Source organism: Notechis scutatus, chromosome 2 (assembly GCF_049901735.1).
Source record: "Notechis scutatus isolate UNSWTSFEM ecotype Mainland chromosome 2, rNotScu1.2, whole genome shotgun sequence".
NCBI lineage: Eukaryota > Metazoa > Chordata > Lepidosauria > Squamata > Elapidae > Notechis > Notechis scutatus.
Window position 1 is genome coordinate 94,358,139 of NC_142010.1, and position 21,615 is coordinate 94,379,753.

Genomic DNA, 21,615 nt, shown 5'->3' on the forward strand with positions numbered 1-21,615 from the left:
GACAGGTGTTCTCTTACTATTTTTTTGCTTATTTTAACTTTTATTTCTGGTCTGTCTTTTACAGTTATGTTTTTGGTGGATTGAGCTATAGTTTCTTTTTTGCATGAAGACGGATGCAAAGAATGAGTTAAGCAGTTCTGCTTTCTCTTTGTTGCCTGTTACTTCCTTGCCATCTTCTCTCTTTAGTGGACCGTTTCCTTGATTTTTTTTCTTGTTATTTATATGTTGGAAGAAATGTTTTTATTATCTTTGACTTTTGTTACAAGTCTTTGTTCGTTCTGAGCCTTTGCTATCCTGACTTTGTCTTTGCAGATTCTGGCTATCTGCTGATATTCTGCCTTAGTTGTAGTCCTTTTTCCATTTTTTTTTGTACTTGTCCTTTTTTTTTTTTCTTTCAAAATGTAATATAAAATGCATGATATGATAATTTTCTTTCAAAATATGTTGGACATTTGAAAGCGTCTTGATCAGTTCTAAGATTGATCAAAGTTAAGAGTTATTTTTCCTTTTAGACATGGGGTGGGAAATCAGGTAAATATATGTGTGTGCAGAATATATGTATAAATATACAGAGAATTAACAATCGCATGTACATGTGTTTAATATCTGTCCATCATTGTATGCTATAGTTAGCTGAATAGTCTTCAGCTTATAGGCTTTGAATGTCTGTTGTAGGTTAAAATCTGAGTACAAGTTTAACAGATTAACAGATAATCAGAGTTGGAAGGGACCAAGCAGGAGACCCTACACCATTTCTGACAAATGGCAGTCCAATCTCTTCTTGAAAGTCTCAAGTGATGGCGCTCCCACAACTTCCGAGGGCAAGCTGTTCCATTGGTTGATTGTTCTCACTTGTCAGAAAGTCCTTGTTTCCAGGTTAAATCTCTCCTTGTTCAGTTTCCATCCATTATTCCTTGTCTGGCCTACAGGTGCTTTAGAAAATAGCTTGACCCCTTCCTTCCTGTGGCAGCCACTCAAATATTGGAAGAGTGCTATCATGTCTCCCTTGGTCCTTCTCTTTACTAGACTAGCCAAGCCCAGTTCCTGCAACGTTCGTTGTATGTTTTAGCCTCCAGTCCCCTTATCATCCTGGTTGCTCTTTTCTATACTTTTTCTAGAGTCTCAACATCTTTTTTATAATATGATGAACAAAACTGGATGCAGTACTCTAGGTGTGGTCTTACTAAGGCTTTATAGAGTGGTATTAGTACTTCCCTTGATCTTGATTGTATCCCTCTGTTAATACAATTTAGGATTGCATTAACTTTTTTGGCTCTGTTGCACACTGCTGGCTCATATTTAGCTGGTTGTCCACGAAGACTCCCAAGATCCCTCTCACAGTTACTGCTATTGAGCCTGGTTTCACCCAGTCTATATGTGTACTTTTGGTTTTTCTTGCCTAAGTATAGGACTTTACTTTTCTCTACATTGAATTTCATTTTGTTAGATATGGCCCAGTGTTCGAGTCTGTCAGGATCCATCTAGATCTTGAGCCTATCTTCTTGGGTGTTAGCTATTCCTGCCAGCTTAGTATCATCTGCAAATTTGGTAAGTTCCCCTTCTATTCCCTCATCTAAGTCGTTAATGAAGATATTGAAGAGTTCCGGGGCTAAGACGGAACCTTGTGGCACCCCACTGCTTACTTCCCTCCATGTAGACTTAGACCCATTAAGGACTACTTGTTGAGTATGGTTTGCCAGCCAGTTGCGAATCCATCTAGTGGTGGTGCTATCTATTCCACTTTTTTCTAGCTTACTAAGAAGTAGGTTGTGGTCTACTTTGTCGAATGCCTTGCTGAAATCTAAATATATTATGTCCACAGTATTTTGCTGGTCTACTAATTTAGTCACTGTGTTGAAGAATGAAATAAGATTGGTTTGGCATGATCTGTTTTTAACAAACCCATGCTGACTGCTAGTTATCACTTTATTTGTTTCTAGATGTTGGCAGATCTGTTTTTTTTATTATCTTTTCCAGTATCTTCCCAGGTATTGATGTTAGACTGATTGGTCTATAGTTTTCTGGGTCTGTTTTTTTTTCCCTTTTTTGAAGATGGGAACCATATCAGTTCTTTTCCAGTCCTCTGGTAGTTCCCTGGTGCTCCAGGATTTTTGAAAGATATGATGCAGCGGTTCTGAGATGACCTCTGCCAGCTCCTTTAAAACTCTGGGATGTAGTCCATCAGGCCCCGGTGATTTGTTTTCATCAAGATCAGACAGGTGTTCTCTTACTATTTTTTTGCTTATTTTAACTTTTATTTCTGGTCTGTCTTTTACAGTTATGTTTTTGGTGGATTGAGCTATAGTTTCTTTTTGCATGAAGACGGATGCAAAGAATGAGTTAAGCAGTTCTGCTTTCTCTTTGTTGCCTGTTACTTCCTTGCCATCTTCTCTCTTTAGTGGACCGTTTCCTTGATTTTTTTTCTTGTTATTTATATGTTGGAAGAAATGTTTTTTATTATCTTTGACTTTTGTTACAAGTCTTTGTTCGTTCTGAGCCTTTGCTATCCTGACTTTGTCTTTGCAGATTCTGGCTATCTGCTGATATTCTGCCTTAGTTGTATGTCCTTCTTTCCATTTTTTTTGTACTTGTCCTTTTTTTCTTTCAATTTGCCAGAGAGATCTTTGTGCAGCCATGCTGGTTTCTTCTTGGATTTCTTGTTTTTCTTTCTCAGTGGTATTGTGCTGGTCTGGGCTTCTATGATCATACTTTTTAGAGTTTCCCAAGATTCTTGAGTTGTTTTCTCCTTTAGGATTTTCATCCATGGAATCTTTCCCAAGTTCTTTCTGAGTTTATTGAAATCAGGTCTTTTAAAATCCAAGACTCTGGTGTCATTATGTTCTGTTGCTTGTGTTTGTGTTATATTGAATTCTAGTATGACATGGTCACTCTCACCCAAGGTTCCTGCAGTTTCAACTCCCTCTATCACTTCTTCTCTAATTGTAAGAATTAAGTTCAGTATGGCTGTCCCTCTAGTTTCACCCTCTACCTTTTGGACAACAAAGTTGTCAGCTAGGTTGGGTAGGAACTTATTTGATTTCTCACTTGGTGCAGAATTAGTTTTCCAATTGATATCAGGATAATTGAAATCTCCCATTACTATTGTTGTGTGTTTCCTGCATATGTTTGTTAGTTGGCTGGCAAAAAGGATATCTATATTTTCTGCTTGATTGGGTGGCCTATAATATACACCTGTGGCCATGTCATTCTTTTTTTCTTTTATATTGACCCATATGCATTCTAGGAGGTTTTCATCTTTGGTTTCATGCATTTCTGCAGCAATATAGTCGTCCTTTACATACAGTGCAACTCCACCTCCTCTTTTATGGGGCCTGGTTTTTTTAATAGATTGTAGCCAAGTAACTCAGTCCCTTTCTTTGATGGATGCAAATCATCTCTTTTGTACAGTTTTTCATTGGACCAGCTGCAGACATCATGACTAATAAAACCAAAGCCTTCCCTTTTACACCACTACTTTCGCCACACATTAAACTCTGCTACACGCTGCCCTTTCCCTTTTTGTTCCTTGTATATTGGTAGAACCTCTGAAAAGATAAGCCTACAGCCCATATTACTAAGTTCATACCCCGAGCTCTGGAAGTCTTTCTGAACAGAAAGTACATCCTTCTGGGATAGATCATTTGTACCAAGATGTATAACAGCGTCAACATCACAGTCCTTGCTGGCATTCTTGACTATTTTAAGAATACGCTTCTTGTCTCTGCTGGCAGTAGCACCTGGTAGACACCTGACCTCTTTCAAAACCTCAGTATCCTCTCCTAAATTTACATCCCTTACAGCTGAGTCCCCAACCAGAAGGCGGCTTCTCTTTTTGGAAGTCTTACTCTTCTTGTGTGACTGGTGCGTAATACCTGATTCACACTTTCTCCTTTCCAAAGTAAGTTCTCTTCTAGGACCATGATCCCCGGCTTACTTGAGTTATCATTATCACAACTACCGTGACCTGTCACTTTAGTGTCCCTATTAAGGTCAGCAAGGGCACTGTATCTGTTATGCTGGGACACAGCAAAAGCTTTGTGTTTATGGTCCACAGCTCTCACCCTGCCAGATCCCAATGTTGTCCATACTGCCCATTTCCTGTAGGATCTTTGTGGTAGTGGGGGCTGGTAGCACGGCAGCTTTATAGATGGCTGGCACCTAATTTCTGCTTGGAGAGCACAGATTAGAGATTCTAGATAGGTAATCTGTCCATGTAGACTGGTAATTTTTTTTACAAAGAGGACAGTATCCAAGTTTGAAAAGAGTACTGCGAAAGACAGCTGTAAAACAAGCATTACACTGAACTAAGCCGGTCATTTTGAAATAAAATAAAATCACAATCTCAAGCTCACTTACCCTAAATGTCTTATTGGTATTCTTGGTTTATAATTATATGATTTGCACACCATTAGGTGCGTGGGCCGCTATCTTTCTCCTTTCTACTCACCTTCTGCTTCCTTCACAAGCAGCCAGCTCTGGGAATTTGAAATGCAAGTTTTATTTCCGCAGGATGGGGATCTGGAAAAATAAGTAGTAGTTCAATTTCTGCCAGAGGTGAAGAGAGGTAAAGCATTTGAAGAATGCATTTTTAAGAGGCGTACACATCCCAGATGTGCATCAGGCAATAAAACAAGTCTTGTGATGTTCAGCATTCCCCAGGGAGAGAAAGAAAAATGAAGACAGCCTTGTCAGTCATAGAGAGTGAAAATGTGGTCAGGGCCAGGAATGTGTCAGAAAAATGGAGGGGAAATGTTGCATAGTATTTATTTCCAGGAGAAGAAATTAGTAGTTCCATGGAGATTTGCAAGTTTTAGATAGGTGGTGGAGGAGACCAATGCTTCCAGGTTTTTCTTCTATCTACAAATTATAGTAGGTTTTATCTTACTAGGTAAAGAAGCTGTTCTTTTAAAAATGGGAAATTTTCAGCATGAATATCTTGAAGTTTAAATAAAGTTGTAATGCAATGATTTGTATTATTTCATTAATGGTATCAGTGTGCGGATAACAAAAAGCCCTTATCTAACAGCTCTGGTTTCAGAATTTGAATAACAGTATCTGTCTGTCTATCATCCATCTGTCTATCATTGTCTGCCCGTCCATCCGTCCGTCCATCCATCCATCCATCCATATACCATATCTATCTATCTACTACTATCTAATCTTTAAATGTTAAAAAAAAATTCCAAGATAGAGCTTGTAAAGATGAATGCCAGGTTCTTCACAATCAAGGTTTTGGCTAGATGCCACAAGTAAGCTTTAAATATGAAAAATACTCTCTGGCAAAAAAATTGAGAACTCTTAAATAAGGATTGGCTTTTCCTCTGAATTTATGGCTCAGCTTTTAAAAAAATATTTTAAGGATACTAGACAAATCAATGAGTGCTTTGTGTGTTAAATGAAACAAGATTAGCTAACATTTGCTCTGTTTGGATAGAAGTCATTAAATGTTCCACAAAAGAAGTATTACATTAAAAGGCCACTATACTGGTTTAGCTTATTCTCATATGCAGTTTTTAAAGTGTTATTTGATGTAACTAGAAATGAAAATAAATGTGTGAAACAAGCCTGTATTTGTCACAGGAAATTATTTATATTGCATTCTTTACTGTTTTCAATGTCTCAGTGTTTTTCCCCCCTTTGCATTATACCACCCTAAGATTGGGTTCAATGCTCATCTGTATTGTAGACTCCTGCCAACTTATCTCTGCTCTCCCAGATGTTGGGACCAATCTTGCTCATCTCTTCACACCTCTCTCATCATAAGCTATGCTCAGTTGCTCCTGCTCCTGCCATCCAAGGAAACCAGCCAAGAGAACCACCCCTGCAAAATACAGACCCTCAATATCAGTTCAAAGATGGTGGAATTATATCTACTGCTTATAACTGCCCAATGTCTTGTTTTCTTATTTTTTCCACGTACAACATACAACCACTTCCTTTTCCACTTAGTCCTTCTCTCCAAAGTAGCAAATGTATTTTTTAAACCAGAACTAGCGTCCAGTGATCAAAACAATGAAGTTGTTACATTTTCCTTTTCAAGATCTAGCCAAAGGAAGCTCAGTACTGGAAAACCTGATCAGAGGGATTTGAGTGAGAACTTGGCTGCAACGCATGGCCTGGCCCACATGATCATGCAGTGCCACAGACTATTTGGGGTAGGTGGTATTTTTTCAAGCATATTTTTTAAAAGTCTGCTCTAAAAATCTAGGAAGTAGAATCTGAGTATGTTGCTTTTTGGAAATGGGAAACAGATTATTTTTTAAATTATTTTTTCAAATTACTGGCAAGAGTGGTCTAATTCAAACTAAATAGCAAACCATTACTGTTTTAAGTTTTTCTTAGAAGTAGACCAATTTATGTGTCTCTTCATCACTATACTTGCTTGCATTCCCTGACACAGGTAGATCTCTACTTAAGGCCAGTGGCTTAATGACCATTTGAAATATAAGGAACCCAGAACAGTTAATGTGTGGCCTACAAACCACTTTTGGCCATCATAAAATATCAGCGATTGTATGTGAAATGTTTGGCAACTGGCTCATTTTATGACTGCATCCCTTGGTACATGTTTTGTGACATTTTTTGTTGGTTTCCAGCATTTTTGCAGATTTCTAGCAGAATGTATTCACATTTACAATCTTGGAATTCGTTTAGCAACCTCAGCGATTCGCTAAATGGCAGCCTCAAAAAATGTAGTAAAATCAGGTCTGATCATATGGATGCCATGGCTTACTATAACAAGTTATGAGCACAAATCTGGTCACAATTGTGGTCATAAGCTGAGGACTACAATTATCTTTAGGTCCACAGATGGAAAATAGTTTTTTTTAAGAAATAATATTTAGTGTATGTTAGTGAAATGGATATTATATCAGTTTTGAATTAGTTCAAAATGTAAAGCTTTGTTTTTAAATTAAAATATCTCATTGTCTTCATTTTGTTTTGCCCTGTATGAGTATTTTACTTGATTCCTTCTTGGTTTATTTTAAATATGGGCTCAGAAATAGTTTGAGGGAATGAGTCATCTATTCATTAGGAGCTAACAATCTCTAGTTGCTTATAACAGAAAAGCTGATCTTTCCCAAACTGATCAAAAACTTCCTTAATGATATGGGGAAAATGTGAGTTTTCCTGTTTCTGCTTAAGAACAGCATGGACATAAATATTTAACCTCATTTTTACAGATTTGTGGCATCTCTTCTGCCCTATTTTCAATATCATTTTGCAACGAAAGCTTAATCATCTGATAGGAAGCCAACCTGGTCAAAACTACGTACTTTGCAAAATCACATTTCACAGCAACAGCTCAGCAGGATTACAAATAGTTCTAGTACATTTTGAAATCATCCTATCTAAAACTTTGGTTCATGTCTCTTTATTCAGGGGCCTTACTGAATCTGATAGATCAATAGCCTATATTTTTGTTTCCCACGGTAGTAAAGCATGTTTTTCATGGCAGCATTTTATTTATTTATTTGATTTGCCAATTGTTTACAAGATAATAAGTATAAGCGTATACATAGTTGTGAATACATGAAATGGGTACATATAAGAAAAATAAAAGAATAAGAGAAACAATAGGACAGGGACGGTAGGCACGTTGGTGCGCTTATGCACGCCCCCTACAGACCTCTTAGGAAGGGGGTGAGGTCAATAGTAGACAGTCTAAGGTTAAAGTTTTTGGGGTTTGGGGAAGAGACTACAGAGTCGGGTAGAGTATTCCAGACGTTGACCACTCTGTTGCTGAAGTCGTATTTCCTGCAATCAAGTTTGGTGCGGTTTACTTTGAGTTTGTATCTATTGTGTGCTCTTGTGTTGTTATGGTTGAAGCTGAAGTATTCATTGACAGGTAGGACATTGCAATGTATGATTTTATATACCATGCTTAAATCAGACCGAAGGCAGTATAATTCAAGGTTTTCTAGTTCTAGAATTTCAAGTCTGGTGGCATAAGGTATTCTACAACGAGTAGAAGAGTGGAGAACTCTCCTTGTGAAATATTTCTGGACTTTCTCAATTGTGCTAATATCAGATACGTAATGAGGGTTCCAGACTGATGAACTGTATTCGAGTATTGGTCTAGCAAATGTTTTGTATGCTGTGGTTAGTAGTGTGATATTACCAGAGAAAAAGCTACGTAGGATTAGGTTAACAACTCTTAATGCCTTTTTGGCTATGTAGTTGCAGTGGGCTCTAGCACTTAGATCATTAGAGGTGAGTATTCCAAGGTCCTTTACCGAGCTTGGGTCATCAACAAGTTCTTGACTATTCAGCTTGTATTTTATTTTCTGATTTTTTTGCCAATATGTAAGACAGAGCATTTATTTGTTGAGATTTGAAGTTGCCATTTGTTTGACCATTCAGATACATAGTCGAGATCTTTTTGAAGGGTAGCAGTATTGTCTGTGGTATTGAACAGCTTTACATCATCAGCGAAAAGAACGCAATTGCTCTTAATATGATCACAGAGGTCATTTATGTAGAGTATGAAGAGAGTTGGTCCTAGAACACTGCCCTGGGGGACACCACTATTGACAGGTACTGGATTTGATAGGGCGCTCCCGATTTTGACCATTTGTTGTCTGTTTGACAGGAATGCTTCTATCCAGTTATTCAGTTGTCCAGAGATACCATAGGATTTTATTTTTAGGAGTAGTTTGTCGTGTACCACTGAATCAAAGGCTTTACAGAAGTCTATGTAGATTAAGTCTATTGCTTTGCCCTGGTCAGGTTGTGTCGTCCATATGTTTTTGCAGTGTAAGAGTTGCAGATTACAGGATAGTTTTTTTCTGAAACCAAATTGTTTATTGGAGAGTAGGTTGTTTGTCTCTAAGTGGAGGATAATGGATTGGTTAATAATTGATTCCATGACTTTACAGGTGACGCAGCATAAGGAGATTGGCCTGTAATTTTCAACTAGGCTTGGGTCTCCTTTTTTGAAGATGGGGATGACTGTGGCTTGTGACCATAGGTTAGGCAAGGAGCTGTAGTCATATTGCCTGGTTCCAAAATGTTTCTTTATACAAATGTAAGAGTTGTTTTGATACAGGATGGGCAGGAAATAAAATTAAATAAATAAATAAATAAATAATAAACAAACAAACAAACAAATAAGCAATAGCCTGCTGTTGAAAAAACCCATTATCCATTTTAGGATTAGAAAAGTTAACTGAGAATGAGCTGGGCTTTCATAAGGAATCATTTAGACTCAGCTCAGTGTCTTCTATATTTGTAACTCATTTGGCTTCCTGCAGTTTATAAACTTTACTTATTCATAATATTTCTTCATATGATAGAAAACAAATCTGTGAGAGAAACGGGGTCTGGATAGGAAGTGTCAAAGAACAGAATGTGAGAGACTCACAGCCAATAATTTGTACAAAGTGCAGAACCAAAAGTGAACTTCAGAGTTGGGATATAATGCTTATTTAACATGATCGTTGTTCTCCTCTTCCCTTTGTATGGAAAACTGGCAATGAATTTAAGGGATAGGAACAAAAGTCCAAGGGTATGAAAGTTGCCTTTGTACCTTATTAAGCCCTAATTTGCACCTTATAATATACTTTTCTTCAGTTCTTTAAACCCTTGTCTCTAGAGCAGTATTTCTCAACCTTAGCAGTTTGAAGATATGTAGATTTCAACTGCCAGAATTTCCTAGCCAACTAGAGTGGCAAGCCATTCCTATATGAGCTGAATATATACATATTTCCTTTCTGATTTGGTGGTGTATTTTCTTCATGTACATAAGACTGTAATGTACTACCGTACTTATTGAAAGTAATGCTACTTTTTATTTCAGGCCAATGTAAATATGTGTGCTCTTTTTCAGGTACCCAACTATTGTTTTGATCAGGAGCATGAGAATGAACACAACCAAGCAGATTTAGATGAAGTAGCTCCACATCAAGCCACTTTAATAAAATATTCTAACATAGTGTCATCCCTGGAACACTTCATGCAGGACTTACTCAGAGAGGCCAAAGACAAATTCAAGAACTGGGTCACTTGCTCCATCTTAGAAGGAGTAGACTCCGCATCTAAGAAGGTAATTTAGCAATTATTGTATTAAGGCACTTTTAAAGCAGGGAATCCTCCTAAATTTAACAATAGCTTTTTAAAAAAACCAAATGCAGAAACATCACTTCTATAGAACTATAAAAATGAACAGAAATTGCACTGAACCAGCCTAAACCATCCTAAATCCCTATTGAAGTTTGAAAATGGCATTAGTACTGTTTCTTAGTGTCTCAACTCTGATATTCCTGCAACCATAATTTGAGTGAAAATACTGTTTTATATGTTTTAATCATTGTGCATTGTAAATGCCTAAAATGTCTCTTTACTGTTGCTTGGAATACATAATATAACATTTAATGATAAAAATGCCATTGGTCTATTCTTCAGTCTACAATCTTTTCTAAATCATTACCTGACATATTGTCTTATTACGTTTATTTTTAGTGAAGCACATAAGATTATCCTTGTTCTAAAAGAACATTGTTACAGGAGCGTCCCCAAATTGCTTTAGTTGTCTTTATATTGAGTCAATGATGCTCCTAATTTATTTAAGCATTGAAGGATAGAAGTCTGTCACATTGTTTCTTAATATATTGACTATATTCTCAGGTGGATGATAACTACCACATCTGTTTATGGAAAACCTCTGTTGAAATTGATGCTGTTCCTAAAGTTATTCTACACCGTATATTGATGGAACAACATCTGTGGGATCCAAATCTTCAACAAACAAACATCCTGGAGATTTTAGATGATGAAACAGATATTTATCAGTACACAACAGCAAATATGTCTCCACTTCCTTCAAGAGAATATGTGGTCCTAAGGTTAGAAACTATAATAAATTTCCATTTTTTTGACATCAGCTTTGTCGATCTGTTTTTTTTACACTATTATTTGTCATACATATTCTCAGGAAAAAAAATCCTAAAAGATTAAGTTCTAGGCTGCATAAACAGAGGGGTAGAATCAAGATCACATGAAGTATTAATACCATTTTATAATGCCTTGGTAAGGCCACACTTGGAATACTGCATCCAATTTTGGTTGCTACAATGTAAAAAAGATGTTGAGACTCTAGAAAGAGTGCAGAGAAGAGCAACAAAGATAATTAGGGGACTGGAGGCTAAACACATAAAGAACAATTGCTGGAATTGGGTAGGCCTAGTTTAATGAAAAGGACTAGGGATGACATGATGGCAGTGTTCTGATACTGTATATCAGGGATTGCCACAAAGAAGAAGGAATCAACCTATTTTCCAAAGCGCCTGAGGGCAGGACAAGAAACAGTGGATGGAAACTAATCAAGGAGAGAAGCAACTTAGAACTAAGGAGAAATTTCCTGACAGATAGAACAATTAATCAGTAGAACTTGCCTCCAGAAGTTGTGAATGCTCCAATACTGGAAGTTTTTAAGAAGAGATTGGACTGGTTGTCTGAAATGGTATAGGGTTTCTTGCCTAAGCAGGTTGGACTAGAAGACCTCCAAGGTCCCTTCCAACCCATCCCACCCCATCTTTGAATCTCCCCATCCTACTGATTTAGGTATATTGATTAACAAAGTACAATTGGTTTGTTTGCATATTGCACTAAGGAAAAAACAATTACATCTGACAGGTGTAAAAAACCACAAGGGAATTAAATTTCCAACTTGTAGTGTACTTATTTTTGCTACAAATTAAAAGAGTGTACAGTAAGTTTTGTAAATGACAAATTATTAAAATATTGATTACACATAGAAAAGCATTTAAAATTGATAATTTGCAACTATGGTTATGATATCAACTGATCAACAGAAATCTGTGATGGTATGGGAAGACAGAATTGACAGATGATTGCATGTATTCTAAACTTTGTCAAGTGGAAAACTTTTAAGAGTGTGTTATCCTGTACATGTTCTGCAAGTCCTTTGGCAAACAAATTGTTCTACCCATCAGGTAATCATTGTTTTTCTATATGGAGCAGAATTATTGAGCGCTCATCTCAAAATCTCAATATTTCAAATGAAAATAATATAATCTCAATAGATTGTCTGATTCATCTGATATATTGCAAGATTTGACAGTTTAGTGAGATCTTAGATATTATTTAAAAGTTTAAGTTAAAAATAGTTTAAATTTGCAATCCTGTGGGTGCTATGTTGCCAAATCCTGCATTTCTGCTGTTTATAGAAGTTGCAATCTGGATTGGATTTTGCCTATATTTGACACTATTTCACAGACACAGCATATATGTATTGGGAAATATAATTGTTTATTATAAGTAGTTAGAAAGTTGATATAAATGAAGTGACATAAAAGTGTTCTTTGTGTAGCTAATATGAGTTTAATTTCCTAAATATAATGGGAAATCATAATCTGAAATGTTGGGGTTTTTTTTACTTTGTTATTTCTAGGACTTGGCGGACTGATCCTCAAAGTGGCACATGTATTCTAGCAGCTACCTCAACAGATAACAAAGGTGCTACTGTGAATGGGATTTTGGTTCAAGTCATACTTTACCAATACCTTATAGAAGTTGTTGCTGGTTCCCAGAAATCCAAAGTAACATATGTTTGTCAAATAGATACCAGGTATTTCTTCTATTCCTTTCCTTGAAACTAAAATTTTACCTACCTTGATGCTCTGAGCTTAGTTGTTTGTCTGAGGGTATTTCATTACCCACTTTCATAACATCATCAGTGTGAGAGTGAGATACACTCCCCACTTATATACCGTAGCCTGCAAGTATCATGGTGGCGGTATGATTTTCTTCATAGTTCATTATTTATTATATAGTCTGTCTATTTTTGTTACAGAAATATGAATTAAGGTGATTTTTTTTTAAAAAGAAAAATAATTAATGATTTTATACCAATAGATGTGAAATGACACCCCACTCCCCCAAAAAGAAGTCAGAAAGAAACAATGCTAGTTCCTAATATTGCTTTTTTTTTTTTTGTCAGGGGGCGGACCACAGAATGGTATAAGAGGGCTTTTGGTCATATCTGTGCTGCAGACATGATAAGGATTAAAGATTCTTTCAAAGGATCCCCTTACCGAAATTAAACCAAAGACAACCATTTGATGCTTCTGGAGACGAAGATAGTGCAAGATGGCTTCAGTTACCATTTTCAAATTTGATTAACTGAGAAAGCTGTATATAAAGCTATCGAAGAAGAATTTTAGAAATGAAATTTCAGTATAAACGTACCTTTCAACTGAATAATTTACACATTATTTTAGTGTTTTGCCAAGAAAATGAAATTATTTTGATTATTTCTTAATTTATTTATAAGGAACATCTTTTAATAGTCTATTTTAACTGTGTAAATGAGATATATTTTTAGATGTTTTATTGATTGAAAATGTGAAAGCAATAGTAAAATTATATCAGCAGCTTACAGCCTGACCAGCTTTTATGCTGATTTTATTTTTATTATTGTAACATATTAGGAAACAGTGATGCTTGTATAAGAAGCTAAGCTAAGCTAATTACATTATATATATGTTGGTCAAAGATTTTTGTATCTTGAGTAGCCACAATAATCTACTTGAGAATTTATACATCCATTTTTAATGCAGGAATTTTTCAATTTGCTTTATAAGACACGCTCAAGGCAATGTTCAAAGCAGAATAGGCACTTTAAATGGAAAATGTTTACTTTTGGGAAATAATCGAGGACTAACTACATAGTGATACATGGAGCTGAAAACACTAGATTCAAATTCTGTATTTACTTAGTATGCCCAGTTTTCATTTATTTGTTTTTGTTTTATATTGAAAAATGCAGTTAGACTGACTTGAAGATAATCTCAATTTTTTTTAAAAAAAGTCCATGAGTAGCTTTCATTTACCATACTGGATGAAAAAATTTTTGAATGAGAAATTGAATCAGACAACCACTAGCTTTACATACATGCTAAACCAGTTTGTATCTGCTATGCAAAACATAGCAAATTATATTGTGGCATTGTGCCAAATCATTGGCATAATCTTACTCCTCTACAATGATTTTTTTTTACCACTCCACTTCTGTCTAATTGTCTTTTCTCACTCGTTCCAGTACAATGGAACTTTGATCTTGGACATTTTGTGTAGCTCTTTAAAGATTTTTTTCTTCATTTATGAAATAAGTTACCCCAAGTTTGCCAGTAACTTTTGGCATGCAGATTGAATTTTTTACCTCTAGCTCCACAAGCTTAAAAATATTTCTCAAGGTACTGTAGAATTAGTATTTTTATTACTTGCTATAAAATATACTGTTTTTCCAGTTGCATAAGCCTGTAATCCACAATTCCTAATTAATGGATGGTTTCTAACAAACAAGTCCTAACATTACAGTTAGCTTGATAGAATCAAGGTAATCAATCACATTAAGATACATGACTGCCCTGTGTGTGTATACAGTAACAAGGGATTTTTAAAAAAATCCCTGCTAATTCAAGTAAATATCTGCCCTATTTTTGGTGACACCTCACACCTGTGTCACAGCCTATCCTATTTAGGATGTTCAACGTTCATTTTTACAGTGGCGTTTTGTGCAGCTGCTTGCAGGAAATGCCAATACCAAGCTCATCTTGATTGATCTTAAAAATATAGTTAATATATGGATGGAGGGTGGTCACACTGAGAAACTGAAAAATATATAAACAAACAAATAAATCTGGAGAAGGCAGGGGAGAACTACTACTCTATTTTGTGTGTTTTCATGCAGTTAGTAATGATTTTAAATTCGGTATTTTCCTCAGTCTGCCAAGCCATCTGATTTAAGTGTTATAGCACAAAATGATTTTTTTTAAACATAAAAGCTGGTTGCAGCATTCCACTTGGGTACTCTACTTTGTGCTATATTTTATACATACTGCCATCCGTGCTATTTTGTTAGGGTGTTGTAAATATTTAGCTAATCCTTAATTGTATACTTGATGTAGATATTTATATACTATTATAATAACACATACATTTCATATTAATATGACATTTTACAAGCCCCTCAGTGAACGAAATGTGTTTATTACAACTATTTTTATTAGGCATTTCATTATTGCTTTCATTAGGAATAACTAAGTGGCCAAATTGATTTATTTGTGCTGATAAAATGTACCTTTTTTGAAAAGACATTCTGTGTAATAATGCTAGCCATTGTAAAAGAAGTCTTCTGTATTTCTACTATGTTTATATATTTCCAACAACAAAAAAACCTCTTGCCAGATGGTATCAATTTACAAATCTTTAGACATGGAGAGCTGGTGAATGCTAATATTTAGCAGCTAAGTAGCAATTTTAGTTATAGAAAAGGGGGAGGGGAGAGGAGGAAGAAAATAATATATTTAATATTATTGGTACTTTAAGTTTAACATGTTGAACATGCTGCAGTATTTTACTTTTCATCCACTTGTATTGTCAAAATAACTGGTAAAAATTGTTCACATGCTTGATTTATTGACAATGCACCTTTAATAAAAAGGTGAAGCGCTTCGTCACTTCAGTATTGATATGTGTAGCACAGGTAACTTTGTTCGTATTTTATAACACTGTATGTTTTCAATTCCTGCAACATATGACTTGGTAAACTATCAGAAAGAGCTAGATGATCCCTTTTTCATTTAGAATCGCACAAGCCTGACGTAAATATTCCATTTTACTGAGCTCAAACATGACAAATTTATGCAAATTTTAAAATGCATACAGATTGTCTCTGCATATAACTTTTGTGGCTGAAAAGACATCTAACTTGGTGAAACACAATTGCAAGCACTTCTGGCCCGATAAAAAAAAAGAGAAAATCCAATCTGAGTATCTGTTATTTTTATTAAGTTCTAATCCTGGCAAGGAAAAAAGAAACTGTTTATCCTTTGCTTCTAACAGTTTTTAAAAGTCATTTTAATTACATTTTTTGGACAGGCTTGATTCCCAAGATAGCAAAACCTTTGGCCATCACAGCAGCTGTTGCTTCACACAGGAGCATTCGCCACATGTTCACATTCACTATTTCACCTAGATACAAAACAGACACAGCACAAAAATAAATATTAGATGCAGCCCTTTCAGAAATACATATTTTGCCTTTTTTACAGATTCAATAACACAACATTATGCAGGCAGTTATAATCAGTTCCTGTTAATTTATCACATATTTAAGAACAGTCTATAGGTAGTTCCTGCCTTACAACCATTCATTTAGTGACCATTCAAAGTTATAACAGCACAGAAAAAAGTGACTTATGACCGGTGCAGCAGCCCCATGGTCATGTGATCGAAATTCAGGTGCTTGGCAACTGACTCATATTTATGACTGTTGCAGTGTCCCGAGGTCATATGATTTCCTCTTGCAACCTTCTGACAAGCTAAGTTGATGAGCAAGCCAGAATCACTTAACAACCTCATTACTAACTTAAAAACTGCAGTGATTCTCTTCACTGTGGCAAGAAAAGGTAATAAAAAAGGGCAAAACTCTCTTAACTATTTCATTTAGCAATAGAAATAGTTGGTTGGGCTCAATTGTGTTCGTAAGTCGAGAACTATCTGCAGTACTCTACTTTTGTGATGATTCTGTTCAAATTTTTGTATCCATAAGAGATCCAATGCAGCTATAATTTAAATTCAGTCTATCCAACCATGTATTTATTTTGCAATCATGGCAGGGTTTTTAATCATGGCAGGGTTTTTTCAAAGGATTTATAATTTTATTTGTGGTATTAATAAATACCTTTCTAAAATAGAAAATTGAAAACATATTTAGCACAAAAAGTCTCATAGGTTTTTTTCAGTATGAGGTTCCATCCAACATGGTTTGAAAGGAAAGATTTTCACAAATCTTTGTATTTATTGAGTTGTCAAACTTGGGGCGCAGTGGCGGTATTCTACCGGTTCAGCCTGGTTCTGCCGAGCCAGTAGCGGCGGATGAGCAACAGAGACTGAACCGGTTCTCTCCACCGCTCTGCTATTGGGCCCACCCAACCGCTTGGGCTCCCATATCCTCCTCTGCTTTTGAAGCGCAGCTGCTTTGTGCGGCAGATCAGAGTGCCGTGTGACAGCTGGTGAAGCTACTGGGAGAGTGCAGGCTTGCAGGAGGTTGAGTTGGAATGCCTCTGTGCCTGCACAAACTCCTCTGCATCTGCGCCAAGTGCACGTTTGGCACCCGCGTGGACACAAAGTGTGCGCACATGCACAAAGCGTGCCCACCAAGCCACATCCAGCGAACCTGTGGTAAAACTTTTTGAATCCCATCACTGTTGGGCTGTCACACAATTGTCCCACTTTACTTTCAAAATACTAAGGTGTAACTCACCAGTTTGTCTATCCTTTTCCACACAATAACAGTTATCATAGAATTCAGTAAATGTGGTGGCTAGCTCATAGAGGTAGTCGCAGAGAGTGTGCAGTAAAAGGTCATCTAAGCACTTTTGGATGATTTCAGGAAACCTCAAAATGCATTTGCCTAGTTTCCATTCTTTTTCATGATCCAGTATTATCTCTGTTGTTCCAGCTGCCTTTTGTAGTTTATCCTCACTGATATTAGCCACTCTTGCTATAGATCTGTCACAGAAATAAACCTTAGATTAGATGCCAAGGGATCAAGCCTTCTTTCTCTAGAAAAACATCTTTATTTGCAGTCCCCAAAAAGATTGTGTGACGCAAGAACAAAGACATAACAAAATTACTGACTTATCCCAAAAGGATGGCTAGGTATTATGCATCGTTTTGACAATATTGTTAAATACTGCTTCTTAAAATATAGAATTGCGTCTTGAAAGGTGCACTTTGAAAATGCTGTAAGTCCCGTAGCAGAAAGGATGCCAGAAATTGGGGATGGAGTGAAAATAAGGATCACCCAAGAATCCCTACATAACCACAAGTGAAGTAAGTCCAATACTTCAAGAGATGTTGACCCATAGTCTGTTGATCCTGTTGCCTTAGCTCCAACCAGGTGCTGACCTTAGTTGAGAATATTGCTATGCATTGGGCAATAAATCAATTTAATTTAACTTTCACAAGTTGAACTGATGTTTCATATCTGAAAAGTCCTGAGTTAATGTAAACCCTGTATAAGCTACACCAGCCACTTTAGGCATCAATTGCTCTATAAAAATAATGGAGCAAGGTATCAAACAACCACATGTGAATCATCTTGAGTTCTTATGCAAGATCTCATGAATACACATTAAAAATTCCTTAAAATAAGCCACACATCTTCCTTAGCCTGTGCCAAGTGAGCAGGAAAAGGCGTATTTGATTGAAGGAGGTCCCAGCAGGTTCAATACATGCCTCAGCAGCCCTTTCCTACTGAACCCCAATTGCAGAACTGTAATAGGTTTTTGTGCTCCAATCACTACGCATGCCATGCAAGTATGCCCAAGGTTACCATATCAAATTACTAAATCTTACCCTTAAAGCAAAATATATTGCTGAGTGGGCTGTATGTTGCTTTTCATGTTTAAAGTTTAAAGTTAAATGTTTATTTTTTTCCGGCTTCCTTGGGCAATAAAATAATTAGTGATGTATGTCCATAGCTATAGATTGTGAAAGCAAGACTGTTAAACATACTGACAGTTAAATTCCATTTTTATAGTTAACAAATTAGCTAGTTTAGCACATATCAGCATAGCCTCAGTGTTCTAAAAATGACTATTAGGTAAAGTTTTTTTTTAAAAGTAGAGCAAGGCATTAATTGTCCCATATTATATATTATCATACATGATAACTTGAAACATAAAAGCATAATATATCTACCTGATTCGAGTGAAGGCATAAAGTAAATAAGCAGCAGTATTTCCTTTATCATCAAGCATCTTATCAAAAGAGAAAATATAATCATTTATTCTGTGATGAGACAGATCTGCATATTTAATGCAACCAAAGGCAACTGAGATCTGGGCTGCCTTTAATTCTTCAGCTGTAAGAACCTGTTAAGACAAAGAAACCATTTTTTTTCAAACAAATGAATGAGTTTATTTAATCACCATCAATGACCAGCAAGATAAAGACACAAAGGATGAACAAATACACGAAAAGCAGTATATCAGTCATATACAACTATAAAGGCTTGAAAAGATTAGATAAATCATATCACTTTCAAAAACAGTCAAGTAGCATCAAATGACACCTTATAAACGAACAAACTTATATCATTTCCAGCTACTATTTGGAGGTAGTTGCTGGAAGATTGCATTCTCCAAGTTTTCAACACACAGTTTAGCTCAACTCTACAAGTGGCTTTAAAAAATTTCCTAAAACAATTGAATGATGTTGGCATAAGCTCTATTTATATATGCAAAAAACTTGAGGTCACCAATGAAAAGTTAAATTATCATTCTACTTGGGTAAGGTACAAAAGCATTTCTTAGCAGTGAACCACCACCCCCAATCAATATAAAAGTGGTCCTATCCTATCCTTCATTCTATGGTGTTCTGCCATCTGCTGAAAAGCCAAGATAATACAACAGTATACAGACCAGAGCAAAAATTAATCTCTGAATGTATGAATTCCCAGAGAATATCTTGGTAGATCTTGTCTCTATTCCCTACCCATTTAAACATCAATGATAGCTTTAAGCATTATGAAACAGTACCCAAGATGGAACATCTTAGTACAATGTTCATTGTTAACAAAAAAAATACAATTAGCAAAACAAAATTCCAGTAAATTTAAACAAAATAAAATACAAAGTGCAGGGCATGCTGTATAAAGGCAAAATTACTATGTTGGATTCAAGAAAAAAAAAGCAATCCATTACCTTATCTCTTTCTTTTTCCTTCAGTTTATCCATTGCTCTCTTCAGTCCCTCTTCAAGAAGATCAATCAGTCGTACTGTATCCCCACAACGTGTTTTGAACTTTTTTCTTATAGAAAGGATGAAAATTATTACTTTCCTGAAATGGTATCTCATTTAAATAAATTATATTCCAAATGTAGCTTAGCTTTAACAGCATGAAGGTGACATCCCAAACAGACAACTCTTTGTATCCATGGTGACAGGTATTATATTAAAAAATGAATGGATTTTAAAGAATCTAAATTTTAATTTCAGTGTAAATACCCAGACTCAAACTAAGAGGATTAATTAAAGCTGAATTTTAGTTTGAACATGGGAATATTATAATTAATTTTGGGAAGGAGCACTTTTTTCAATTAATGTCACAAGTTGTCTTAATGAGGTATGCTAGGAATCAAACTCTCCCTGCACTCCTAAATAGATAAAGCCTAATTATATGATGATGATGATTAGCATTAGTATTCTATTTTAGATGTAATAAAATGTCTTTTTTCCAGCAACTGGTTTAGCTGTTTCAAGCATGGTTTGGTAGTTTTCCAGAAGTTAGCAACAGCAATAAGATGAGCACTTATATGCAGCTACATAGTGCTTTACAGCACTCACTGAGAGATTTGCAAATGTCAGCAAATTGCCCCCAACAATCTGGGTCCTCATTATACCGACCTCGGAAGGATGGAAGGCTGAGTCAACCTTGAGCTGGTCAGGATCGAACTCCTGCATTCCAATACTGCATTCTAATGACTGTGCCACAATGGCTCCAAGTTAATCGTGTGAAAGAAATTACTGATGCTTCAGACAAAACAAGCTTGTTTTAGGCCAGGATCAGTATGGTCTAGAGAAATGGAATCTTCAGAAGTGTTCCATTCATCCTCTGGACCACACTGATCCTGATCCAAAACCTTCTGGTGTTCCATTCCTCAAACAGTAGGTTTCATTGATTCTAGTGTAATAAAATTAAATTTAGTTAATTACTGTAGTTAGTCCTCATATAATTTACAGTGTAAATTTTAAGCCACCACACACGGTCCAAAAATCTCAAAGCAAGATGGGCAGCAAATAAATTTAACAAATAAATAAATAAATTTTAAAAACGTGACTGAAATTTAAAAATAATAATTTAATAGCAAAAAGATTTTGGGCTTCATGTGGCTCTGCATGCCTCAGATGGTAAATCCCTAATTTATGGGCATGATCTAAAATAGAACAATAAAAGAAAGAAGTGACAAGAGTTAGTAATAAAAATCTGGATGGAGAAAAGAGGAAGTTTTTTTCCAAATTAAAAAAAAAATATTGCTTCCTGAGTATTACTTAACCTGTTACTTTAGTTAACGAAGGTTTGATTAATCATGCTCATAAAATTGTGTAGATGGATGAAGAAGACTCTTATTTCCAACAGACAAGATAATTACAATATGCAGATCAAAAAAGAGATGTCTACACAGCTATTCTTAATAGCTTATATATACAGTAAATTCAATTATAGCTCAAAGTAAAGCTGCAGAATGTACAACCAAACATCATTCTAATCATCCTGCAAGAATAATATGCTTTAAAAAATCAAGGCAAAATACATGTCACAATTGAATTGATGATAGAACTATTCAGAATTTTTTTTTAAAAAAAAAGTCAAAATGGGTATTACAAAAAAAAAATCAAAGGAAAGTCTTATACAGAGTCAGACTATTCATCCATCTAGATTCTAGATTGATACTGGCCTCATTTCAGGCAGTAGCTCAGAAAAAGGAGCAGCTTCAAAAGCATCCAATTAAAAAAACTGAATATTTGATATAAACAGTTTATTTCCTTAAAACTGCCTGAATATTGCATGGTTCAAATCAAT

At 35.7% G+C, this 21,615-nt stretch overlaps 2 protein-coding genes across 5 annotated transcripts in view; one reads left to right on the plus strand and one right to left on the minus strand.

Annotated features, from left to right (window-relative positions):
- The window catches only part of LOC113426258 (rho GTPase-activating protein 7-like), a 100,925-nt gene extending 85,431 nt beyond the window's left edge, over positions 1–15,494 (plus strand). For all 3 annotated transcript variants that reach the window (XM_026688619.2, XM_026688627.2, XM_026688635.2), the window contains exons 10-14: positions 6,041–6,155; positions 9,830–10,045; positions 10,627–10,844; positions 12,413–12,589; positions 12,962–15,494. In XM_026688619.2, coding sequence (XP_026544404.2) covers positions 6,041–6,155; positions 9,830–10,045; positions 10,627–10,844; positions 12,413–12,589; positions 12,962–13,064 — 829 coding nt within the window. In that variant the 3' untranslated portion in view covers positions 13,065–15,494. The remainder of the gene's footprint in view (positions 1–6,040; positions 6,156–9,829; positions 10,046–10,626; positions 10,845–12,412; positions 12,590–12,961) is intronic.
- A 296-nt stretch (positions 15,495–15,790) lies between these two features.
- Positions 15,791–21,615, minus strand: part of RARS1 (arginyl-tRNA synthetase 1) — a 28,557-nt gene continuing 22,732 nt past the window's right edge. For both annotated transcript variants that reach the window (XM_087955484.1, XM_087955485.1), the window contains exons 12-15: positions 19,737–19,842; positions 18,733–18,905; positions 17,291–17,538; positions 15,791–15,996 (exon numbers count right to left, since the gene is read on the minus strand). In XM_087955484.1, coding sequence (XP_087811610.1) covers positions 15,887–15,996; positions 17,291–17,538; positions 18,733–18,905; positions 19,737–19,842 — 637 coding nt within the window. In that variant the 3' untranslated portion in view covers positions 15,791–15,886. The remainder of the gene's footprint in view (positions 15,997–17,290; positions 17,539–18,732; positions 18,906–19,736; positions 19,843–21,615) is intronic.